The 26,558-nt window shown below is 38.3% G+C and overlaps 2 protein-coding genes across 2 annotated transcripts; one reads left to right on the top strand and one right to left on the bottom strand.

Annotated features, from left to right (window-relative positions):
• Positions 1–451: 451 nt before the first annotated feature.
• LOC112175808 (probable cytochrome c oxidase subunit 5C-1) lies at positions 452–643 on the bottom strand. The gene has a single exon (XM_024313555.1). The coding sequence runs from the start codon at positions 641–643 to the stop codon at positions 452–454; it is 192 nt and encodes a 63-aa protein (XP_024169323.1).
• A 9,480-nt stretch (positions 644–10,123) lies between these two features.
• LOC112178453 (probable glutamyl endopeptidase, chloroplastic) lies at positions 10,124–26,511 on the top strand. The gene is made up of 11 exons (XM_024316596.2): positions 10,124–10,130; positions 12,032–13,010; positions 20,580–20,708; positions 21,394–21,693; positions 21,769–22,227; positions 22,358–22,423; positions 22,649–22,713; positions 25,020–25,165; positions 25,367–25,504; positions 25,698–26,011; positions 26,297–26,511. Coding segments are annotated over exons 1-11 (2,604 nt in total). The 3' UTR covers positions 26,298–26,511.
• Positions 26,512–26,558: the final 47 nt, after the last annotated feature.

The following is a 26,558-nucleotide window of genomic DNA, read 5'->3' as shown; positions in this document are numbered from 1 at the left end:
AGGACGATTTGCTTTAGCTAGTATATTCATCCAATTACCAACTTTGAGAACCATTTAGTGCTCGAGGCAAACAAAAAACAACATCGTGATAACAAAGTGGAAATGCTGCTGACCCCCCTTCGGCGCACCCACTTAAAAATTTATATATGTATACAAACAAACCATAATCATTCTTGAAACGGGGAGAAAGAGCACGGGAAATTCACCAGATAATATAAAACAAGCTCAGCTTGAGCAACCATGAAAGCAATCACAATGAAGCAATTAAATAACGAGAAGATTAATCAACTTCCATTTAAAACAGTACTGTGTTCCACAACAATTTGAGAAACTAATTGAGAACGCAGACTGAGCTCATCATCTTAAGTTCAAGAGCCAAATGGAAAGTAGTGACAGTGATTAACAAACTTCAAATGAGTCCACAAAAATCATGATTCGAAACTCGGAAGATCTATTCTTCGGCCACAACACTGATTTCATCGTTCTCCAGCAAGTTATAAAATGTCCTTAATTTCCTCTGCTCATTCCAGTGATGCATTTTCCAAAGGCCTCCAGTAGCCAAACCAAGCACCAGCCCGATGGTTTTCTCCTTAACAATGTTTGGTCCTTTCAATGTGGCATGAGCAATCTTGTGACCAGCCATTTCACTTGAAAAACTGTCAGGACCCACCTCAAGATCCCCCCTAGAAACCGAGGTGCTCCTGCGGGGCCCACTCTTCGAGAAAATCGTACAAGAAATTTGGCAGAACCTCCCCTAAAAGTGAACAACCCAACAACCTGTTAACCAAAATAACACTTCCAACAATCACTCTCAAAACCCCTCGGAGCCACCGTGCTCCCCCAAAATTTAACAACTCCAAAGTTTAGAGTAATAAAATTATCCGAGTAACTCAAATACAACCAAATTATAGGTTACAATAATAATATCATAGTCTCATGGTTATCAGAGCAATCTAGAATCAAAGAGCAACAATAAACAAAGTAGGTTAGCATGTAACCTACGAAGGATAGATGGCAACGGTGGTGCTAAGCCTCAGCTCCTAAGCCGAACAGCTACACTGCAGACTGGGCATTAGAAACCGAAGGGCCCAGGGGAAAGTACACAAAAACGTTAGCGTGAGTGGACAAAAATAAGTAATTGTAAATAAACGGGATTTTATACTTTCCCACATTTATTCCTTTAAAAACTCGATGCATGCAACAATGGTAAAACATTTATCTTTGAAAAACGAGAACCTCGTAAAGACAAACCAGCCCCGCTGGTTAAGGGAAATTGGACTAGCCCCGCTAGTCAAAAATAAATAATATAATGAGTAGGGGAAGATGATAGCCGTACGAGTGAGCCTCTCAGGCTCGGGTGATAGCCTCCCAGGCTAAAGTACTCCCATATACTCCCATATATACCCTTACGCCACTATGTGTGGCAATGAGGATACTGGGCTTTAGTATTACTGTCACAAAGACAGTAACCAGCACCACAAAGGCAGACGGGCTTCCGTGATCCCATCACGTCGCCACAAAGGCGGACTCAATGCTAGCATGATAAATAATCACCCAAAGTATGGCAAAAAAAATCCGAAAACCAAATAAATCCATAAATACATAAGGCTTCCCCATCTCTCGTAAAAGAATTTCCAATGGCGTGTCCCACACGCCAAGATAATCTCAAGTTCAAAAAAAAAAAAAAATAGGAGAGAAATAATAATAAAACATAATCTCCATAAATCGAAACAAAACCAATTCCAAGATCATCATCAAGGCATTCCCAATACCAAAACCGAAAGTCGATATATAAATAAGAAATAAATCGATAAATCAACGGTGTGTCCCACACACTAATAATATTCTCGAATCAATGACGATTAAGCAAGGAAGTTCAATAATGAACTAATGTACCATCGAAATCCCATTTCGAAAATCTTTTAAAAATCTCAAATCGACAGATATAAATAGTATAATTCGATCCGGAAATCACCTTGGAATTTAAATCACATGCTTGAATTGTATGATGATAATTAAATAGAGCATACTTAAAGAAATAAATGCATGCATCATTTACTTAAAAACAAAAGTCCACTCACAGTATGCGGTCAATCCTAACGTCGCTCGGTACTTTCCTAGTATGGAGACTCCTCTCGTCCTATACGAATAGCACTCATAAAAATTTATTTACAGGACGGAAATTTAATTTTATGATACTTAGAAATGGAAATTCAAAACATCCCCCCTTCAAAATCCAACTCCTAAACTCACATCAAAATCCATCTGTAATTCTCCAATAATAGTCATTTATCGAAGTATAAATTCTAAAGTGAATTCGAAAGAAATTCGGCGATCGAATTCACGTAATTCAATAATTGAAAATTTATGCTCAATTCGTATCTCCTCCAATTTCCACCAAACTTCATGTATAAAGTTCTACAACCATTATAGGATTTATTGGACCAAAACAGTAGTTAAAACTCAGCTCTACGCGCCACCACGCACCACCCACAGTGGCGGCGCATGGGGTGACCACCACCTTCGATGGCCACTAAATTTTGGCAACAGCAACATCACAACAGGCCCAACAATTTTCTCAACTACAACACATTCCAATTTTACCTTAAAGCACTCGAAATTGGCAGGTGAAGAAAACCCAGAAAAAACCTCCGAACCCTAGAATTTGAAATCGTCGATTCGACCTCCACACTGCAAATCGTGGCTCAAGGCTAGGGGCAAAATGATCCTTGGCAAAAACCAAACCTTCGACGCTGGTTTGGTGGCCGGAGAAGGCCGGAAATGGCTGAATCGCCGGAAAAGCTCAAACTGCCCCCGTGAGGAACCTTGCTTCGATTCGAGCTTTTCCGGCCAAATTGTAGAAATCCGAAGGCACCAACGTGGAAAGGCAGATGAGGCGATCACGTGGTGGCCGGTTGCCCACCGGTTGGTGGCCAGACAGCGAAGAATTGAGGGAAAGAAGAAACCGGCAAAAATTAGGGAGGAAGAGATCGGGAGAGAGGAGAGAGAAAATTTACTGTGGGTTTCCGAAAATGGAAACCTACAGTGGTAACTTTCCATATATATACTAATTATCATAAACAGTAACTTTCGTATTTCGCTTATAACTTTCGCAAACGAACTCTGATTTTTACGTACCACATATGCACGCGCTCGGTTTAACGTCCTCTACAACTTTCATGAAGAACATTTTCTCAAATTTTGACCCGAGCAAAAAGTCAACATTTAGGGCCACTAAAAATATCGAAACAGAATAAAAAGTGACAGTAGCTGTCGTTTACCGTCCACATAACTAGTAAACAGGTAAATTAAGATATGGGACGTTACAAAAACAGCTCGTTATCCTTGAAAGATGATCTGGATGTGTTGCAAAAAAATTGAAAACAGCTCATGTCACTGACTACAAAAGAACAGTCGGACATTGTACTCGTATACCAAAACACATAGGTTCTAGCTACATGCACAAAAACATATACGCTCTACATACATAAAAAAGAAAGGGGAGTGCAATTGCACTCCCCAAATTGCAAACCACACTCCCACTATCTAAATTTAATCTATTTTATAATTTTATGTGTTGCACTTCCTTTTTTGCCCTTATATGAAACACCAAATTTCACTGACCCATGTTCCCATTCATCCTCTTCATCTGCAACCCGAGCTATGAACATTTACCCAGAAAAGTAGAGAGAACTTCAACCTCAATCCTATCACCTAATCCATAAACCCAATCAAATACCAATTTACTGTCTCTATTTCTCACTCTCTTCCTCAAATTAGTCTTTATCTTTTCTGTGGTTATTTCTCGCTATTGCTTTGCAGAGATCGTGTTGATCAGGTTTTGTTGCTTCGTCGGAAGCGGTGGTGGCCGTCGTGTCTTCCTCATCTTCTTCGTCCTCATCATCGTCGTCGTCGTCTATTGACTAAACCGAAGGGCCACCGGAGGACTGTACGACCTCCTGGCCATCGTCGCCATCCTCATCCTTATCGTCGTCATCGGCGGCGGCGTCGTCGTCCTCGTCTTCATCGCTGTCCTCATCCTCGTCTTCGAGGTCATCGTCGTCGGAGGACTCTAAAACGGACTCGTACTGCTCCAATTCCTCAACTGTCAAAGGCTTCACTTAGTTTTCCTCCATAACCTTCATCTTTCACAATTTCAGAGAATTTTGGTGTTTGTTTTCTGGAAAAACCAAATTGGGGAGTTGGATTATAGATATATATATATATATATATATATATATATATAGAGAGAGAGAGAGAGAGAGAGAGAGATGGACGAGGGAGAGAGAAAAGCTTCTTGGTTCGCTCGAAGGTGGAAATGGTGGTGGCTACAGCAAGGGATTCAAAGGTTTCTGGGTTGTTTAATCTGGGGGCAAGGCAAACAATTAGAATGCTCTTGTTCATCGTTTTCCATCAACTCCGTCATCGACACATCGGAATTCATGAATGATCTCGATGATGAATTTGATTATGATTTTGAGGTCAGTTCCTCTAATTCTAGCTACCCCAACCTCTTTGGCTTAGCCTTCTCTTTCTTCCATTAGCGTGGCTCTTGATAGATTATAGATTAAGTGATGGGATTGGTTTTTCACAGATGAAGAGGAGACAAACAGAGAGAGGAGAAAGGCATCGTTTCATTGTTTTTGTTAGAGGCCAGAGAGAACAAATCTAATAAGGGGTATTTTGGGAAATGAAAAAGCAATAGCAAATAAAATGTATTAAATATTTTAGTGGGAGTGTGGTTTGCAATTTGGGGAGTGTAAATTCACTCCCCAAAAGAAAAACATACGTTCATATAGCAGCTGTAGAAGGGTAGATATGTGTTTATCTTAACCTTATACTTTTATGTATCCATGAAACACCAGTTATTTCAAGATTAATGGAATGGTGAAGAATTTGGACTGACCGACCTAATTAGAGACAAATTTGTCCTCTTCTAACGGCCCATTTTCTCCAGAGCTATTCTCCAATAACTTGCTGTCATTAGTTCTGATCAAGCAAACTTGATTCAAGTTCATCAACATAGTCCTCTGTTTTGAAAACAGGGGAAGTTACAACCATCAATAGCAAATAAACTCATACATTCGACAACGTACATATAGTCTGCAGCTGTTTGGTATGTGTAATCTTAAGTTCCTAACATTTTATCACCAAAACTTATAGCAGTTGCCAAAAATGCATGTTTAACTTCAGTTACTTTGGCGGAGGCCATCGCATTGAGAGATGGGCTTATGTGTGCACGAAACCAAGGCTACACATCAATTGAAGTGGAAGGCGACTCTAAATAGTAGAAAAGAGTACTTCGATTTAGGGTTTTAATGTGATGATTCTATTCATCCCACAAATGGGGTATATATACAAGTATAAAGGAGTAGTCTAACTCTAATAAGAAACAATCCTTCCTATAATTACTGGATAGCCTAAATAAATAAGAATCCTAATTACATACAGATTTACAGTTATTCTACAATCCCTCTCAAGTTGGTGCATAGATATCTATCATGCCCAACTTGTCAACCGAGCTGTCGAATACCTTCCTGGACACTCCTTTAGTAAGAACGTCAGGTAAGTGCTCTTCTGAGTTTACAAATGGAAAGCGAATAACCTTTCTGTCAAGATTTTCTTTAATAAAATGACAGTCAACCTCCACATGCTTTGTTCTATCATGTTGAACTGGATTATATGCAATCTCAATGGCAGCTTTATTATCACAATGCAAATCCATAGGTTGTTTAAGCTTGTAACCTAGATCTTTCAGGACATTACAAATCCATAACATTTCACAGACTCCATGTGCCATACCTCGAAATTCAGCTTCTGCACTTAATCTGGCAACGACTTTCTGTTTTTTGCTACGCCAAGTGACAAGGTTCCCTCCTACAAAAGTGAAGTACCCAGATGTAGAACGCCTGTCAGTTTTATCACCAGTCCAATCTGCATCTGTGTATCCAACAACTTCCAATTCATCTTTTTTTTCAAACAGTAACCCTTTACCCGGTGCCATCTTCAAGTACCTCAAAATTCGAAAGACTGCATCCATATGCTCTTCACTAGGACAATGCATAAACTGACTGACAACACTCACAGCATAAGCAATATCAGGTCTAGTATGTGAAAGATGAATCAACCTTCCTACAAGACGTTGATACCTCCCTTTATCAGTTGGAACTTGATCAGGATAAATAGCATGTCTGTGATTCATCTCAATGGATGTCTCGATAGGACTGCAGTCCAGCATCCCTTTTTCAGCAAGTAAGTCAAGAACATACTTCCTCTGTGACAGTGAAATCCCCTTCTTAGATCTCGCAACTTCAATGCCTAGAAAATACTTCAGTTATCCCAGATCCTTCATTTTGAACTCCTTTGACAGATACTTTTGCAACTCATTCATCTCTTTCGGATCATCCCCTGTAACAATTATGTCATCAACATACACAATAAGAGCTGTAATCTTGCCATTCTTGTGCTTGATAAACAAGGTATGGTCAGAATTGCTCTGTTTGTATCCAAATGCTCTCATGGACTTTGAAAATCTCCCAAACCAAGCTCTTGGAGACTGTTTCAGGCCATACAAAGATTTCCTCAACTTATACACCTTGCCAATTGCAATTGGGTAATTCTTAACACCTGGGGGCATATCCATGTACACTTCTTCCTCTAAATTCCCATTAAGAAACGCATTCCTCACATTAAACTGGTGCAAGGGCCAATCTTTGTTTGCTGCAAGTGAGATTAGAATCCGGACAGTATTGATCTTTACCATAGGTGTAAAAGTCTCCTCTTTATCAATCCCATAGCGTTGTGTATATCCCTTGGCAACCCACCTCGCCTTGTATCTATCAATAGTTCCATCGGCATTAAGCTTCACAATAAACACCCAACGACATCCTACAGTCTTCTTTCCAACTGGCATAGGTACTAACTTCCATGTTGCATTCTTCTGAAGAGCTTCCAATTCTTCATTCATCGCCCTTGCCTATTTTGGATACGTCAATGCATCCTGCACGTTACTAGGAATAGATATATTAGACAATTGATCAACAACAAGTGCATGTGACCCGGAAATCCTATGGTTAGACATAAAGTTATATATAGGGTATTTAGCTTTGGCTTTGATATCTAGTTCATATTGTTTCTTAGGGATTCTCTTGGTAACCCTTTGTGATTTCCTCGGTTCAACACTTTCTAACTCAGAAGACTCATTAAAGTTTAGGGGTACCTAAGGTGGATCATTCTGAGCGGAATCTTTAGTTGGTGATGTAGAAGGGGAAATATCTTGTGTGTGAGCTTCAAATATGTTTTATTCAAACTATCCAAAAAAGTCGTCTTTTGCAAGTTTCTGCCTGTTGAAACTATCGATCGTTAGCTTCAAACGATCAATCGTTTACGTCGTCTGCTTCTGCCTCAGGAAACGATCGATCGTTTGAACTGAACGATCGATCGTTTTGTCCACTGGAAGTTTTCGTCTCTCGAAACGATTGATCGTCAGGGTCAAACGATCGATCGTTTTTGGCTGTTTCAGAATCTCTTCCTTCAAATCGTTCCTCCAAATTTTCGAAGTCTTCAAAGATATCAAAATCAACAATTGGACAAAGATTCCCTTCACAACCTCTCTCCCCCTGAAGGGAAGACTGAGAAGCTTCCCATGAGTAATATGGCTTAGATTCACGGAACGAGACATTAAGAGATATATGTATTGTGTTAGTGATCTGGTCATAACATCTGTAGCCCTTCTGAAACTAGGCATAACCCACAAAAATACACTTCTTTGCACGGGGATCAAGTTTGCTTTGGTGTGGCTTTGGTATATGAACATAAGCTGTGCACCTAAACACACGGGGCTCCAAATTAGGCATAGAGGGGATGGTCAAAAGTGTATGAAGCTTTTGATGAGGATTCTGAAACTCAATTACCCGTGAAGGAGTACAGTTAAAGAGATATGCTGTTGATTTCACTGCTTCTCCCTAATAGGACCGAAATACATTCATGCCAAACAAGGAAGCCCGAACAACTTCCAGCAACTGCCTGTTATTCCGTTCTGCCAAATCATTCTATTGAGGAGTATAAGAATTGGAGGTTTGCTGACGAATCCCATGTGACCGGCAAAACTCATTCATAGGGCCATTCACAAACTCTCCACCATTGTCAGATTGAAACACTCTGATGGATTGTTGATACTAAGTTGCCACCATTTTGTGAAATTCGGTAAACATCCCAAATACATCACTCTTATTCTTCAGTAATGACATCCATGTCATGCGAGTGCAATCATCAATAAATGTTACATAATATCGAGCTCCAGAAAGAGAAGGAATTTTTGCAGGACCCCAGGCATCAGAGTGAATTTTCATAAAAGGAACAGGACTTTTATTAAGACTTGGTGAATATGAAATACAGTGGCTCTTGGCCATTTCACAAATGTCACAATGGAAATCCAAATCACTGACAACCGAAAACAAATGAGGTTGCAGTTTCTTAAGATAACTAAAAGATAGATGACCTAAACGGCGATGCCATAACCATACAGCTTCCTTTGCATTCTCTACCCCATTAATCTGATTAGCTTGCCCTAAAAGATGCTTTTGGTTCTCTCCAGTCTCTGTCAGATCCAGGTAGTATAATTTCCCTCTTCTAACACCATAACCAAGAATCCGCCGAGTCAGAATGTCATGAAACACACAGAAAGATGGATAGAAGGTCACAATACATGCAAGAACTAAAATAATTTGACCAACGTACAGATAGGAGATTATAAGCTAGTGATGGAACAACTAGGACAGATTCAAGGGCTATAGTATCAGATAAAGCAATAGAACCTTCTTTGGTGACCGGAGTTGGAGTACCATCAGCAGTAGAGACAACATTTTGAGAGGAATGTCTAAGGTTTTTCACAAGATTAGGGTCATTGGTCATATGATCAGATGTACCTGTATCAATTATCTATGTATTATTCAAAGTAACCTTACCCTTCATACCTGATTGCGCTACATAAGTGGAGGCATTGTCTAGATGCTCTTCCTCTGTAGTAGCAATGGTCGCCTTGCCCAGATTCTTTCGCGGTTTCTTGGTGAAGTCCTACCAATCAGGGTAACTAATCACTTCATAGCACCGCTCCTTGCTATGACCTAATTCCCCACAGATTACGCATTTTTTGTTTGCATATGGATTTGGTTTACCTTGAGGGCGGCGTGGAGAAAGACCTGAGAAGCCTAGAGGAGGACACGATTTGCGTTGAACAGCCATAACAGAAGATTCGGTAGGTACTGAACGCCCCATAGCTTGTTTCTCTGATTGCACCTTGTGAATGTAAGCATAGCTTTGCTCCAAGGAGAATTTAGGCTCCTTGCGCAGGATTGCTCCACGCACCTGATCATACTCTAGGGCAAGTCCACTCAAAAACATGTGAACACGCATCTGGGACATCGCTGAAGTTTCTTGAACTACAACTGCAACATTATCATTATGAGAGGCCACCCTTTGATCAATCTCCTGGAACATTGCCACTAACTCATTGTAGTAGGTCGGAATGGGCCGTCCATTTTGCTTTGCTTCAAAACACTTTTTGTTCAACTCAAAGATTTGGGTTTCAGCAGAATCATCATAAAAAGTTTTTTCTACAGCTTCCCAAATATCTTTTGCAGTAGGAAGACGAATATACCGGTTCATAAGAGAGGATTCCATGGAGTCAATGAGCCAACTTTTCACCTTTTCATTGTATGTGGCCCACACTTCATACTCTGCAGAATTCAGGGGGGGTTCAGCCTTTACTCCGGTCAGATAACCAACCTTCCCTCGTGCTCTAATGCGCATTCGCATAAAAGGAGCCCATATGGTGTAGTTGGATTCATTCAAGACAACACTTGTGGGGAAAGCAGAGTTGTCTTGTTGGGTGGTGTAGTGGTGATGGATGATTTGTGAGGATGGCACCTTTGCCTTCTCGGGACTTGACTGTTCGCCTTCAATTACAGGTCCGGCTATTGAGGGATTTGAGATTTTTTCAGGATTGGTTTTTCTAGGGTTTCAAAAAATGGTGGTTTGAAATTCAGGGATGGCTTGATTTTAATGGTGGTGGTACGCAGCGGTTTGTGGTGTGCTTTGGGATTCAGGATTCAGGATTCAAAGGATGCAGGGCAAGTTCAAATGATTGAACCTACTCTGATTCCAAGTAGAAAAGAGTACTTTAATTTAGGGTTTTAATGTGATGATTCTATTCATCCCACAAAGCGGGTATATATACAAGTACAAAGGATCGAGTAGTCTAACTCTAATAGGAAACAATCCTTCCTATAATTACAGGATAACCTAAATAAATAAGAATCCTAATTACATACAGATTTACAACGATTCTACATAAATTGGTCATAGATGCAGCAAACAGGCTTAGACATCCACCTCGGAGATTACTAAAATTATTCGAGATATTCATACCATTGCCACTAGCTCTAATTTTATTAGTTTAAATCATATCTTTAGAGAAGCAAACTTTGTGGCTGATGCCATTGCTAATGTAAGTCACAATGTTGTAACAGGATCTACTTGGACCAATAGGGTTCCATCCGAGGCCTCAACAGCCTTACTGCTTGACTCTGTTAACTCTGAATGCCCTTGGGGCTTCCAACTTTAATTTATAGTTTTTTTCATATCAAAAAGGAAAAAAAAAAAAAAACTTTTATCACAAATATATATATATATATATATATATACACATATATATATATATATATATGTTAACCGTATAAAAATTTAGAATGGTGAAGAATTTGAATAAGGACTAACCTAATAATTAGACCAAAACATATGACCTATATAGTACGTATTTTAATGATGAACATGATAGTCATCCGGATTCATCTTGAGATGATTTCTCCTCACCCATATTCCCTTTAAGAGGATTACTCCTCACCTAGATTTCCCTCGAGGGAATTACTCCTCACCCAGATTCGCCTTGAAGAGATTTCTCCTCACCTAGATTCGCCTTGAGATGATTACTCCTCACCCATATTCACTTTTAGTGAATTACTTCTCACCTGAATTTGCCTTGAGGAAATTTCTATCACCTGGATTCGCCTTGAGGGGATTTCGCTTCACCCAAATCTACTTTGAGGGTTTCACCTCAAGACATTTTTTCCAAACACGTTGCTCTGCCACTCTAGCAGACCATTTTCAGACTAGAAACTGTTCTTAAAATTTTAGACTCCTACATAACCTCCAATCCTCAATAATCCCTAATATGTGTTTCACTGTGAATAACTGAGTAACTTTTTGTTTTTTTGTTTTTTTTATTTCTTTCGTCATATTTTATAGATGTTTCTTCATTTTATCGAAATATATCTTAAATATTGAGGATATTTGACGATATTGGAGAAATTTCACAAAAACGGTGGAAGATCAGATATTTTCCCTTTATGATCTATCGGTCACTTCAAAAAGAGATTTCCCTTTATGATCTATCGGTCACTCCAAAAAGAGATATGTGTCACTTCAAAAAGAGATTTCCCTTTATGATCTATCGGTCACTCCAAAAAGAGATATGTGCCGGGGGGGGGGGGCCCATGGCCCAAATCACCTCAAATAATCAAAATTGAAATCCAATTATACCAATGTGTAGACCGTGATTAGTATAGGTCGAGTTTCATTGTAAAATTTCAATGGCCGATTTTGATCTGTCGCGAAAGATTTTGAAGCAAAAAACTTGACCACGTTCAAATCCGTCTCTTCAGCCACAGCTACTACTCCATTTGAAGATGAAGGTACTTAATTACAGTCATTTAAGCTTAATACTCATCTTAACCAAAATCTGAGCTTCAATTTTACTTTCACGGTCTTAGCTATGGTTGCTTATTAGTGATTTCACAACTTTTTGGAATCCAACATCTGAGTTTTCTGTTAGGAATTTGAATTTCTTGTGGAGCTTCATGCTCTTTTTGAACACATAATCTGAGTTTGGCTTAAGGAATTTGAATTTGTTGGCTCTTTTCGTAATATAGAGTTTAGGATTGTATGTGAGTTGTGAATTTTTTGGTGTATGTAGAAGATTCCACGTTGAGATATCATCTTCCTCCGAAAGAAATTAAAGATATAGTTGATGCTCCGCCGCTTCCGGCCTTGTCATTCTCACCGCGTTGGGATAAGATACTGTTTCTTAAGCGGAGAGCTTTGCCGCCGTTGACAGAACTTGCAAGACCAGAGGAGAAGCTTGCTGGTGTTCGGATTGATGGGAAATGCAATACAAGGACTCGGATGTCGTTTTATACTGGGATTGGGATCCATCAATTGTTGCCGGATGGTACTCTTGGTTCTGAAGTTGAGGTGCATGGATTTCCTGAGGGTGCTAAGATCAATTTTGTTACTTGGTCCCCTGATGGCCGCCATTTGGCCTTCACTATCCGATTTGATGATGAAGATACTAGTAGTAAGCTTAAAGTGTGGGTTGCCCAAGTGGAAACCGGGATAGCCAGGCCTTTGTTTGAGTCGCATGAATACTGTTTGAATGCGGTTTTTGACAATTTTGTTTGGGTGAACGACTCTTCTTTGTTAGTTTGCACCATTCCTCTGTCCCGTGGAGACCCGCCAAAGAAACCTTTGGTGCCTTTTGGGCCGAAAATTCAATCTAACGAGCAGAAAAACATTATTCAAGTCAGGACCTTCCAGGATTTGCTGAAGGATGAATACGATGAAGATTTGTTTGATTACTATGCCACCTCACAGCTTGTTTTAGCTTCTTTGGATGGCAGGGTGAAGGAAATTGGTCCAGCGGCTGTATATACATCAATGGACCCCTCCCCAGATCACAAATACCTTTTAATTAGTTCGCTTCACAGACCATACTCTTTCATTGTACCATGCGGAAGATTTCCCAAGAAGGTTGAGATGTGGACAGCTGATGGGAAGTTTGTTAGAGAACTTTGTGATTTGCCTCTTGCGGAGGACATCCCCATTGCATTCAATAGTGTGCGAAGAGGGATGCGCTCTCTCAACTGGAGAGCGGATAAACCATCAACACTCTACTGGTATGTATATGTAACCCTGATGTCAAACTATTTGGATATCTTAAATGACATGTTTTTGAGATGCTATATTGTAAAAGATAAGACCATATATTCAATAAGAATTTTCTATAAAGGCGTACAATTCATGATTCCTTGTACTAATAGTTAATTTCCTGTAAATCTAACACATGCACTTGAAAACTACCTAAGATATTAACGGCCACTAGTACAAAAAGTTAATCACACAACACTAATCACACAACGGAACACAAATCATCTGTTGTGTGTTGAAGTCAGTTTAATCATACAACGGTGCTGGTTGAATTCTGTTGTGTGAATGCCAACAAAGTGATAACTTTTTTATAGGAACTACATTGCACAACAGAAATTAAGCATGGTCCGTCGTCTGATTCTTAAAAATTTAGCGGCAGATTTCCCTCCACTCTCGAGTCTTGGTTGCCTCTTGAAATCTGAAATTTGGGCTACTTGATACAACGGTGCTTGAGGTTTCCATTGTGTGATTGAAAACTGGATGCCAAATTTTGAGGAAGCTTGCTTGAATGTCTTCCACAAGGTAAACCTAGTGCAAGTTGTAGAAATTAGACAACAGAAGTTATACTTTTCTGTTGTGTGAAGTTAGAATATAAGCGGCAACATTTTAAGCCAAAATGCTATGGGCGCGGTATATTTCCCTCCATGTGTTTGGCATTTTGATTTTTGTAGTGCACTCTTACAACAGTTTGTTAGGTTTGTGTTGTGTGAGTCACTTTAGATTTTATTTGAAGTTTACTTATACCTCCCACACTCTTGAAACTCTCTCGACAAAACGAAATGAAACTCAGTCCTCTCAGACACACCCTAAATCTCGGTCCGCTCTCAATCCTCTCTCACAAACCCTAAGTCTATTTGACTATTTGGATCTCTCTCACCATCCTCTCTCTCTATCTCTGTGCGAAACCCCTATCTCTCGTGAAAGCTCTCTCAATCTCGATCTGCAAGTCTGCAACCATGGCCAAAGCTCAAGAATCCGATCAAAAGAGTGAAGAAGAAGAAGAAGAGGAACACTATGGAAGCCGAAGCTCAAGAATCGAGCCCCCAAAACGACGCCGTCCTCACCTCCTTCTGCGAGATCACCTCCGCCTCCAAACAAGAAGCCCTCTTCTTCCTCGAATTCCATAATTACGACCTCGACGCCGCCGTTTCCACTTTCTTGGACAACGAAAACGCCGCCGCCGTCACCGTCACCAACCCGGTCCAGCCCTCCCACTCGCTCTCGCCGTCTCCGTCACACTTGCCCGAGTACTCGCCCTCCCAGTCGACCCCTCGATGTTTCCCAAGTCCTCCTTATTAACATCTCCTCCTATTCGCCAATCTCAACAAGACCAAACTCCTCCACTCTAATTTGGCCTCTGAATTTCTCAATCAAGAAAACACACAGAACCCAGAAATGGCGACCCTTCCATCCACCCATTGCTGCCGTACTTACTCCTCCTCATCATCGGCGTCGTATTCTTCCGTACACAGAAGCCTCCAGAGGGTGGCCGTTTCTCCGAGTCCGCAATGTTTCGTCTCCGCCAAGGTTTCTCTGCAGTCTCAATCCGTTTCGCAGCAAAATGTTGTCAGCATGCAAGATGGTTAGCTCATTCACTCTTTTCAATGCACTAGTTTTCTGGGCTTGTCTTGTTTGTATAGCCTGTGTTGACTTGAATGTAAAGTTTCAGTCTTTATTTCTTTAAGTTTAAGTCTTTGATGTGTTATAGCATTTGGGATTTTAGTAAAACTAAGCTGTTGTTGAATTTGGACTTGGAAAGCTTGTGGCTTTAGAATTTAGCGTGTCTTATTTGGATTTATGTTGGTTGTGTGGGCAGTGGCTCCAGCAGTGAAGCCTGTTGAGAATGAAACTGCTTTCAAGAAATTGAAAGACGGGTTGCTGTCAGCTACGTCTGGGTCTGTGGAGGAAAGTAAAGACGCAAGTGGGTTTAGTTTTGAAGAATCTGAGTCTACTGTGAGTATTACTGTGGTTGGAGCTAAGAACGATTTTGGGAAAACTGAAGATGATTTGAAGTCGCTTCAAAGTGTTGGTCAGATTATAGGGGAAGTTCTGAGACCTCTCGATTATGAACACTGTAAGTAAAGCTTGGACCTTTGTTTGTCTAGAACATAAACATAGTTCCTGGAAACTCTTGGTGATTATGATTTTGTTAGGATTGATCGGCCTCTAAGTAGAAAATGGAAACTTTTGGTGAATGTAATTTTGTTAGAGCTGCTTCGTGTTTGAGAAGTGTGGAAGTGATTATGTTTTGGATATGACTACTCTAACTATTATGAGGGCTCTTCCTAGAGAGGTAATTACGATTCTATTACTAATGATATGAATTGACATTGTATCTGTCTACTCTTGAACATTCTTGCTTAATTTGACTTGCAGGACAAATGCCATAATCCCAGTATTAGTTTTATTCTGAAGCATAAACAATGTAGGTTGTTAAAGTGAAATCACCCATCTTAAGGTCTGGTAATTCATTCTCTATTATATATATATATATATATATATATATATATATATATATATCGTATTTGAAACTGGTGAAATGAACAAAAGTAATTACATGTGGGAAAGGAATAGATATGCAGAAGGCAGTGAGTCATATTGCTGCAGTCCAATATTTTCCCAACCATTTCTAGAAGTGCAAGGTATTTATGTTTTCTGATAATATTGGCTTTAGCATGGGTAGATTTTTGTGTTTTCCAAATAACACAATTTTAACAAATTTTGGTTACCTATTGATGAGTTAATGTTCTAGATTAAATTCTTTTTAGACAACGTCTTGCTAGTGAATCTCATATCTACTTGATCTTCAGATAGTGAATCTGGAAGTGGCACACATCCACCCTTCACTTTAAAAAGTCCTATCTTTCTGAAGGCAGGGAAGAATGAAATTGCTCTACTCACCATGACAGTTGGTCTGCAGGTACATTTTGCTTCTTCTGATTGCCATGCTATATTACCTCTTAACTGTTTATTCAGGTAATAATGGATGCAGAATCCTGGTTATTTGTAATAAGGGGATGTTTCTAGTGGGTAACCTGAAAAAGCATTTGACCACATTGATGGTCGAATCTCTAGAATATGGCCTTTTTTTTTTTTTCTTCAAATGAAGATATCATCTTTAGAAAAGTTTCGTGGCATGTATATACATATTATAGCTGGCTCTTTAGTAGTCAATTCTTTATCTTTTTTGACCGAATGCTACATTTTCAGTGATTTAATGCTCTTTTCTTTGTACTCTAATTAATGTTCCAGTGTAAACTTTTTTTTTTTTTGTTCAGTCCTATCAGACTTTGTTTCATGAGGGAGAGTGCTTTTTGCACATTGTCTCTTTACTAAATGGTAACCTTGATGATGCTAATGGAGAGACTCTGGTTATGGGTGTCCTTCAAACTCTTACCTGTTTGCTTGCAAGCAATGACACATCAAAGGTAATTTATCTTTAGACCTAGATGGACATCTTGTCTCCTGTATTATAATGTTTTGTTTTACTTTCCTATCCAAATAAGATAATCCTTCCCCCCCCCCCCCCCCCCCCTCCTCTCATTTGGTTTTGTTTCTGTTAGTTAGCCATTGTTGAATCTTTGATTGCTTCGTATATGTTAACATGGTTGATTGCAGACAATAAGTTGACCTTAGCTTATTGGTTCACTGTTTCATTACATCTTTTATATAATTGAGTAAAGGGACAAAATGATCTAAAGTTCCAAAGAATGAATGACAAAGTAGGGCTTCATCCCATTCAGCTTTTTTTTTCTCTCTCTCTCCTTAACAGTTAATACACACTCATACACAGATGAACCGGTTTACAGCTGAAGTGGTCAACTAGTTGTAGAAAAATAAATAAGTGAGTTTTGAGTTTGAATATTGATCTTGAAAGGGTGTATGTTCATGGTCGAATTTGAACAGAAGACAAAACCGACTAAAAGGATCATGATACCGTGCTAATTTGCAGTTCAGCCCCTTTTCAAAAAGAAAAATAGTTTATTGTCTATCCTCTTCTTTTGCCCTGGCAAACTTTGCCTTCTGTCTCCACAAGGATCCTTCTCAATTCTCAAGGTATAACCTTTCTCTTTCAGTCATTGAGGATCATTCACCGCCCTCCTTTCCCCAAGCATCCAAAAAAGAGATCTTGCCCCCACTGAAAATTCTAAATACAACTCTCTCTCTCTATGCATGTGCCCTGGTGCAACTACATGTCAATACAATATTGGAGGCATACATGCATGGATGAACAAATTGTCAATGATCCTGATTTGTTCCTTGCAGTTACTGTATTGTTTCGAGTTAACATAAGCATCATATATTCTGTATATTTGCTTATCCTTGTTTATTTGATGTTGTTGCAGCCTGAATTATGTAGAAGCCCTTGAACAGTGTGCTTGCAATCCTGATGTTTCTAGCTCTTGAACAGTGTGCTTGCAATCCTGAATTATTCTGTAGAGGTGTAAGTTTTTCAATATACTCTTTAACTCTGGGCCTGCTGAAGATTGTTTAATGTGAAATTTGAATTTTTTTTTTTGTTCTATTCCTTGCATGTGTTGATCAAGCAAATAATGTGGTTTTCTGTAATATTCAGTGCTGCAGGGTGACTCACTATAGCATTTGCAGATTTTTCTTCTTTCTTTCCTATCTCTATATATATGCACAATTAATATGTTCAAATTTACATTTTACCAAAGAGAATGATTCAGAAATATTTTCACAGATAAGTCTTTAGATTGGACTGAAACTTTTGAATACATTGTAGACATATATGGTTGTAGTAAAGGTTGTTGGCAAGTTCGAATTGATACTAAAAATGTTCAGATGAAGATTGTCAGTAATTGCTAGGAGAAATTCAAAGGCATTTTTCCCCTCCTTTTGTGGCTTCTTTTTGTTTCCATGGTGGTTAGATCACTAGCTTACTATGTTCTTACTGAGCTCTTCGTGATGCAGTGCCATTAATATTTTGATGCTCAAAAGGAAAGAAAGAATCGCAAAACAGTTCATTGGGAGATGGTTAAGGTAGATTTCTACTTTTGTAGTTTTCCTTTAATCTGATGGTAAAAAATTATTGGGAAGAAAGAAATTATTGAAACTCTAAGAAACTCAATTTTAAATTTGGTTAGTAATACTATCTCAGTGGTTAATAAGAAGGTTAATTAGTTCAGTTATGTGATACTGGGGGTTTTGCAGGGCTTACATACTGTTTTGCAGGTTGTCAAAGAAAGTGATTGTGACCCCTTCCTTGGTGATTGCAATCACTTTCTTTGACATGTGATGCTTTTCTGCACTAGAGGTATTACTTTATGACACAAGGAACTTATCACTTGTGATCAGATTCTGTACCAGATCATGTATACTAATTTTATCTTCCCTTTGCCAGTGGAAATTTGCATTTATCTTCCCGTTTGAAATGTTCATTGCTTTGTTCCTTTTCTGCCTGTAGAGAACAGAAGTTTCTGGTGATTGTGAGGGAGGTGGGGATCTTGAAGAAGGATCCTGAGACCCTGAAGGAGCAGATTGATAAGTTGAATAAGCAGAGTAAGTTTACCTTCCTTGGTTACCAGTATTACTAGACTTTGTTTACAAGAGATGTTTAAGGTGCACAACATGTCAATGATAAATACCATTTCAATATTTTTCAAAATACTAGTTAACTGCATTAATATCTATATTTCTATGAAAAGTATTATGTGCTCTCAATGTACATAACAGAGTAATCTGATTTGTATAAAGTAGCATATATTAAGATGCAACTTTACAACCATAAATTATATGCAAACACATCCAACTATTTTATCTTGGCATTACATTTTCTCATTGACTATGCTATAATATCTATTAAGCATGGTGCACAAAATGCGATTGTTGTGGCAGTGTATAATGAGCTCTTCATATAAATTTTTAATCTCCTGTTTTGGTTTTTTGGGGGAATTAAAAATGCTGATTTTCAAAACTGAAAGTATATATGCTTCACAAAAGCCTTTCTTGAAATCACTCAGTACAATGAGGAGCAAACAGAATATCACAGAAGTTAATAATTTTAATTGCTAGATAGATAAGATGATCCAAAGCTCTAGCAATCTCCTGAGGAAGCTTGAGAAGCGCCAGAAAGATCGTATTCTTGATTCCCACATCGAAGAGCAGTTTAGTGGTGGTAGGTTGTTGGCTTGCATTTCTTCCCGCCCAGGCCAATGTGGAAGATCTGATGGGTAAGCATGATGACCATTGTTTCTTTAATGCTAACCTTGGAATCTTATTCAAGTTCATATATATAACTTTTGAACTTGTATAACAGGTACATTTTGGAGGGGAAAGAATTAGAGTTTTACATGAAGAAACTCCAGAGGAAGAAGGGAAAGGCAGCTGGTGCTGCTGCATAAAACCTTTTTTTTGCTACTACCAACAGGATATGGCATATATGCAACTATTTGAGATAATGTACAACAGCCAAAGTCATGCTTGTTTCAGCTTTTGATTCATGTGTAGCTAGCTAGGAATGCTTTCTTGTTTGGTACATTACCTAGTCACTTGAATGTATGGATGTTTGAAAAATGGTAATGGAATGATATGGATTTGAGTACTTTTTATGTGGTAATTACTGTCCAATATTTAGTCTTACAACACAATGCAAATCAATGTGTTGTCTGACTGTAAAAGAGTTCAAAATTGAGGCTTTTCCTACAACAGTCATTGGTTTGTTACTCAATTTGATTACAATATTCACACCACAGCTAACCAAATAGAGTAGTTGTGTGAACTAACAACCAACACCAAAAGAAAACAAAGTTCTATTGTGTGAGATTCATAACACACAACAGAAACTAAATAGAGTAGTTGTGTGAACTAACAACCAACAACAAAAGAAAACAAAGTTCTGTTGTGTGAGATTCATAACACACAACAGAAATGAAATCATCTCCGTTGTCTGAGTAATCAACAGACAAGGGATATAATTTCACTTCAGTTGTGTGTTATTGATCTCAGACAACAAAGAATGGGTAATATCTGTTGTGTGTTATATATCTCAGACAACAAAGAATGAGTTATATCTGTTGTGTGTTATGAATCTCACACAACCGTGAATTCTTTCTTCTGATGTCTGAATGTACCGACACATCCGCGCGCATGCCATGCCAGGCAGATGCTTGCGCAAAATTCACACAACGGAAACAGATATTCTGTTGAGCAAAGTATTGTCACACAACGGTGAAATCACCGTTGTCTGATTTTTCAATCACACAACACTCGTTTAGACCACGGTTAGTTTGGTCATCAGACAACAGAAAATCACCGTCGTCTGATGACCTTTCTGTAGTAGTGGGCTTTGGATTTTCTCTTATTTGTCCCCACAATGTTTTGTTAACCTATACTTATCTTAAATACTAAACAGTTTACTGAAGCAGCTCTCAATCACCGTGTCTCAACTTCTTGTTCCTCACCCATTAAGATTTTAAATTTCGAAGCAAAGTCTAACCCATGGTCAAGAGATTATTTGCACAGAGTTGCTTTTGTGTATATTGTTTCATTTACCTGTTTGACTCTCTCATTACTAGGGTTGAGACCCAAGATGAAGGAGATGCGAAAGTGCAAGTTTCTCCACGTGATATTGTTTATACACAGCCTGCTGAACCACTAGAAGGTGAAGATCCAACAATCTTACACAAACTTGATCTCCGTTATGGGTACGAACTTGTCTTCTTAATTTTTATTTTGAAATTTCATAACAAAAACCATAAATTTGAAATGGTGGATGTTCTCTTGGAAAAGAATTCAACTTGTTTATATATATATATATATATATATATATATATATATATATATATTTTATCCAGAGCGAGGCCTCGCTTTGAAATTTCAGAGCGAGGTTAGGGTTTAGGGTCACTTTTTGGTCTCATATCTACATCTCGACCGTTCAGTTTTTAGGTACTAATGTATAGATCATCTATGCAAAATTTCAGCCAAATTGATGATCTTTAAGGTATCTAACTCACTTAAACCAGTGGACAAACTGAATCTGTCCAACCTAAACCGTACTAGCTTTAAGACAGTTATCAACGCCTTAACGACCATCAATTTGGTTGAAATTTTGCAGAGATAATCTATACATTAGTAGCTAAAAACTGAACGGTCGAGATGTGGAAATGCGACCGAAAAGTGATCCTAAACCCTAACCTCGCTCTGGATAGGATATATATATATATATATATATATATATATATATATATATTACTACGAATTTGGAAGGCGATGTTTCCAAAAGGAAGTTTATTTTTTGAGACTTCTGAAATTGTTGTAAGCATAATGTACTCCATGACGTGTCCTGCAGTAGCCATACTTTTTTTCATGTGTGAGAACTTCTTTTTTCAGAGGGATTTCTTGGTCCGATGATTCACTAGCTCTAGTTTACGAGTCATGGTACAAAACACGGAGAACAAGAACCTGGGTAATTTCTCCTGGATCAAATGATGTCAGTCCCCGCATCCTGTTCGATAGGTCATCGGAAGATGTGTACTCCGATCCTGGCTCCCCCATGCTGCGGAGAACTCCTGCTGGCACATATGTGCTTGCAAAAGTGAAGAAAGAAAATGATGAAGGCACTTATTTACTACTGAATGGAAATGGTGCTACCCCAGAGGGGAATATCCCTTTCCTCGATTTGTTTGACATGTAAGTGTTTAAATTACTTGTTTCTAGGTGCATCCTCCAAGTTGTGCTGTAGTGGTCTAAACCAAATTCTTTCAGAAATACAGGAAATAATGAACGAATATGGAAGAGTGACAAAGAAAAGTATTATGAGGGTGTTGTTGCTTTAATGTCTGATGAGAAAGAAGGAGATCTTCCCATCAATACCTTGAAAATATTGACTTCCAAAGAGTCAAAAACTGAAAACACCCAATATTATATCCTAAGCTGGCCGGAAAAGAAAGCATGTCAAATTACAAATTTCCCTCATCCGTATCCACAGCTGGCATCATTTCAGAAAGAGATGGTCAGGTACCAGAGAAAGGATGGGGTTCAACTAACTGCAACACTATATCTTCCACCAGGCTACGATCCATCCAGAGATGGCCCTCTTCCATGTTTGGTTTGGTCTTATCCTGGAGAATTCAAAAGCAAAGATGCTGCCGGACAAGTTCGTGGTTCTCCTAATGAATTTGCTGGGATAGGTCCAACATCAGCCCTGCTCTGGATGGCTCGAAGGTATCATTGTTTGTCTTCCTATGTTTTGGTGATTTCTATTTGTATGGTTCTTCTTTATAATTGACCCTTTCTATGTCTGGACTGTTTTGGAATATGCTAAGCCAATTTTTGGTTGCTCCAAATTATGCAGGTTTGCTATTTTATCTGGACCAACTATTCCTATTATTGGTGAGGGTGATGATGAAGCAAATGATAGGTAAGTTGTTAGTCACACATCTATGAATGCAGGTTTTGGCGTCCAGAACTATGAATTTTTTTCGGTGACAAATAAAACTTTATTGCCTAAGGACTCTAAGGGGAGTGACTGAAGATTCATATTACATAATGTATTCCCATTTTTAACAAGAAAAATAAAACTATTATATAACCGCCTGTAATGATTTGGATTTTATCAATGAATAACATTTGCATTTTTGACCAGGTATGTGGAGCAATTGGTAGCAAGTGCAGAGGCTGCTGTGGAGGAAGTCATTCGACGTGGAGTAAGCTTCTTCATATTTGCAGCTTGAATTTTGTTTACATGCTTTTGGCCTTAAAACTTGACCCGACTGTTCCGGTGACTGGGTTACCCATATTAAGGTGGCTCATCCTAGGCCTCATCAAAAAGCCCGCGGATCAAGTGGGCCGATGGAGGCCCGCCGGCTCTGAGGGCTTTTAGCCCGGCCCGGCCCGTCAAAAAACCCGCAAAAGCCCGCCTCGGTGGGCCGAGGGCCGGCCCGCCAAAAGCCCGCAAAAACCCGGCCCGGCCCGCCAAAGGCCCGCTAGGCCCGACCCGTAAAAGCCCGCTAGGCCTGGCCCGTAAAAGCCCGTAAAATATTATATATATATATATGTGTGTGTGTGTTTATAAATATATATATACACACACTCACACATAGATATATATTTGTGTGTGTGTTTATATATATATATATATGTGTGTGTGTGTGTGTTATATATATATATAAGACATATATATGCATTACCGCATAATAAATATATATATATTTAGATATATATTATATGTGTGTGTGTGTTTATATATATGTATATATATTTATATATGTGTGTGTGTTTATATATATATATAATTATATATATATAGATATATATATATATATGTGTGTGTGTGTGTGTGTGTTTATATATATATATATATATATATGTATGTGTGTGTGTGTGTGTTTATATATATATATATATATAATATATATATATATATATGTGTGTGTGTGTGTGTGTGGAGGTTCTTATATATCTATTATTCTATATAGAATATGTGCATATATATATATATATATATATATATTCTACATATCGGTTGACCAATTCGATCGGATTCGAAAATATGGTGAAATTGGCTAAATTTTGTACCACACTCATAATTTATTGTAATAAACTCATCCAACGGTCGGTTTTTCCATTTTCTTTGAATTGATATGGGTTGCTCTTTGGAGTATATGATATATAAATATAGGTTTATAAGAGTAACTAAGTTTGACCTAGTTGATCGAATTCGAAACGATAACCAAATTGGCTGGATTTTCTATAACCACCATAAAACATTACAATCTCTCAATCGAGCGGTTGGTTTCTTTGAATTCATTTTCCACTTCATGATTGCTTTAGAATGAACCTAAACAACTTAAATACAATGAATGTCATACAACTTTAGGAGGAAAATTGGTATAGACCAATGTGTTTGTAATTAAAATTAATTTTTTTATCTTATGTCCACGCACATCCATTGATGGAATATATACAAACGTCATGTGAAAAAATAAGCACGTTTCGAGGTTGTCACGGCATCGGTCAACCAATAAAACATATAAGTGTCTACGGTTGACTAATCCGATCGGATTCGAAAATATGGTGAAATTGGCTAAATTTTTTACCACACTTATAATTTATTGTAATAAACTCATCCAACGGTCGGTTTTTTCATTTTCTTTGAATTGATAGGGGTTTCTCTTTGGAGTGTATGATATATAAATATAAGTTTATAAGAGTAACTACGTTTGACCTAGTTGATCGAATTCGAAACGAGAACCAAATTGGCTGGATTTTCTAAAACCACCATAAAACATTACAATCTCTTCATCGAGCGGTTGGTTTCTCCTAATTCATTTTCCACTTCATGGTTGCTTTAGAATGAACCTAAACAATTTAAATGCAATGTATAAGTGATATAACTTTAGGAATAAAATTGGTATAGTCCAATGTGTTTGTAATTAAAATTAATTTTTTTTTTATCTTATGTCCACGCACATCCATCAATGGAATATATACAAACGTGATGTGAAAAAATAAGCACGTTTCGCGGTTGCCACGCCATCGGTCAACCAATAAAACATATAAGTGACTACGGTTGACTAATCCGATCGGATTCGAAAATATGGTGAAATTGGCTAAATTTTTTACCACACTCATAATTTATTGTAATAAACTCATCCAACGGTCGGTTTCTCATTTTCTTTGAATTGCTATATGTAGCTCTTTGGAGTGTATGATGTATAAATATAGATTTATAAAAAATTAGTGTCTTTAAAAATTTATTTATCAATAAATTAGTATCTATATATAAATATAGATTTTTTTGGGTACAATATAGTTATATAGATATGTTATCTTTAGTTGTATTTGATCATTATCCATTGAATTTCCAAAGCTTGATTAAAAAAAAAAATACTTGTGTCTTTAAATATTTATTTATAAATAAAGCCCGCAAGGCCCGCTTTATATGGACGGGCTTGGATCCTTTGATTTTTAATAAAGCCCGGCCCGGCCCGGCCCGGCCCGTTGACGACCCCTAGCTCATCCAAAGAAAATTGCTGTTGGGGGACATTCATATGGGGCATTCATGACTGCAAACCTACTGGCACATGCTCCTCATCTTTTTGCTTGTGGAATTGCTCGTTCGGGTGCTTACAGCAGAACACTTACTCCTTTTGGTTTTCAGGTTGGGCATTGCTTTGATTAGGATTGCTAAATATTTTGTTAGATTATTAGCTGTTCCAAAAGTTATTAGTGTTATTATTGAACAAATACCTTTTTTTTTTCTTTCTTTTTTCTTCTTCCTTCTTCTCTTGCCAAGATATTGTCCCCAAGTAGATTTTTATTTCTTATTCTGATAGTCTGACTCATTAATTTCTGTGTATAGAATGAGGAGAGAACTCTTTGGGAGGCTACTAGTACTTATGTGGAGATGAGTCCTTTCATGTCAGCTAATAAAATTAAGAAGCCAATCTTGCTTATCCATGGAGAGGAAGACAATAATCCAGGGACTTTAACCATGCAGGTAAAAAGGCCCTCCAGCCCCTTCCAGCATTGCTTATAACTATTAATTTCCGTCATCCTTCATGCCCTTCATTGTTTCAAATAAGTAACCTACAATATTGGATGTTTAGTTTGCTTAAATGTTAGTGGCGTGATGGATTTCTTCTTGTTTGTAAGTTGTTGACTTGCTATTAATGATCTGGTGTGCTGTGCAGTCCGATCGTTTCTTTAATGCTCTGAAAGGTCATGGTGCTCTTTGCCGCCTTGTGATTCTTCCCTTTGAGAGCCATGGCTATGCTGCAAGAGAGAGTATCATGCATGTGCTATGGGAAACTGACAGGTGGTTGCAAAAATATTGTGTGTCCGACACTTCTGATGTAAATGTTAATCAAGATGCATGTAAAGACAATATAGGCACAGGATCTACAAACTCTGAAAGCAAACCAGTGGCTACTGGCGGAGGCTGTGGCTCAGAATTGTCAAATTCTGAGCATGAAGGAGTTGACTCTTTGCCGAGGTCATTGTTATGGTAATTTCTTCTCTTGCAGAGAATGAAGTTATATAGTAATATTAACTCAAGCAATGGTCAAAATTAGAACTCACTGTAAACATATTACAATCTCTTCATGCTTGTCACTTCTTTTTGAACATATCCAAACGACCAAACCTCAGACCTCAGCAACTTGTCTTCAAACATCAACAATTAATTGTTGGGTCAAATATATATAATTATAGATGCATGATTTCTTTCCTGCCAAAAATTATAGATGCATTTTTGCCGAGTGTTAAATTTGGTTTGTTACATATACTGCAGAATACATTGCTGATCTTGGCTGCTGAGGAGTATAAGTTTGCACATCATTGTCGTGTACAAACTATGTCAGAACAGCATGATGCTCGCCCCTGTGAAAGCGCAATAGCAATATGCTTCCTCAGGTGCAATTTGCATTTGTATTAGTGGTGTACTATTCAAAATTGTAACCCAAATTTACTTTCCTCCAATATTCTTTCCGTACCATAATATTCAAAACGGTGAACGGTCAATCAGCTTGGGGAGGAAGTTGGGGTGAGGGGGG

Source organism: Rosa chinensis, chromosome 7, assembly GCF_002994745.2.
Source record: "Rosa chinensis cultivar Old Blush chromosome 7, RchiOBHm-V2, whole genome shotgun sequence".
Classification (NCBI taxonomy): domain Eukaryota; kingdom Viridiplantae; phylum Streptophyta; class Magnoliopsida; order Rosales; family Rosaceae; genus Rosa; species Rosa chinensis.
The sequence above is the reverse complement of the archived record's forward strand: the minus strand, read 5'-3'. Positions and strand labels throughout refer to the sequence as shown.

What these genes read in the sequence shown, in the direction of transcription:
- LOC112175808 (XM_024313555.1), bottom strand. Translation starts at nt 643, where the DNA reads ATGGCTGGTCACAAGATTGCTCATGCCACATTGAAAGGACCAAACATT.
- LOC112178453 (XM_024316596.2), top strand. An exon ending in CTGCTCTGGATGGCTCGAAG is followed by an intron (nt 22,228 to 22,357) that starts GTATCATTGTTT and finishes CAAATTATGCAG; the next exon opens with GTTTGCTATTTTATCTGGAC. An exon ending in CAGGGACTTTAACCATGCAG is followed by an intron (nt 25,505 to 25,697) that starts GTAAAAAGGCCC and finishes TGTGCTGTGCAG; the next exon opens with TCCGATCGTTTCTTTAATGC.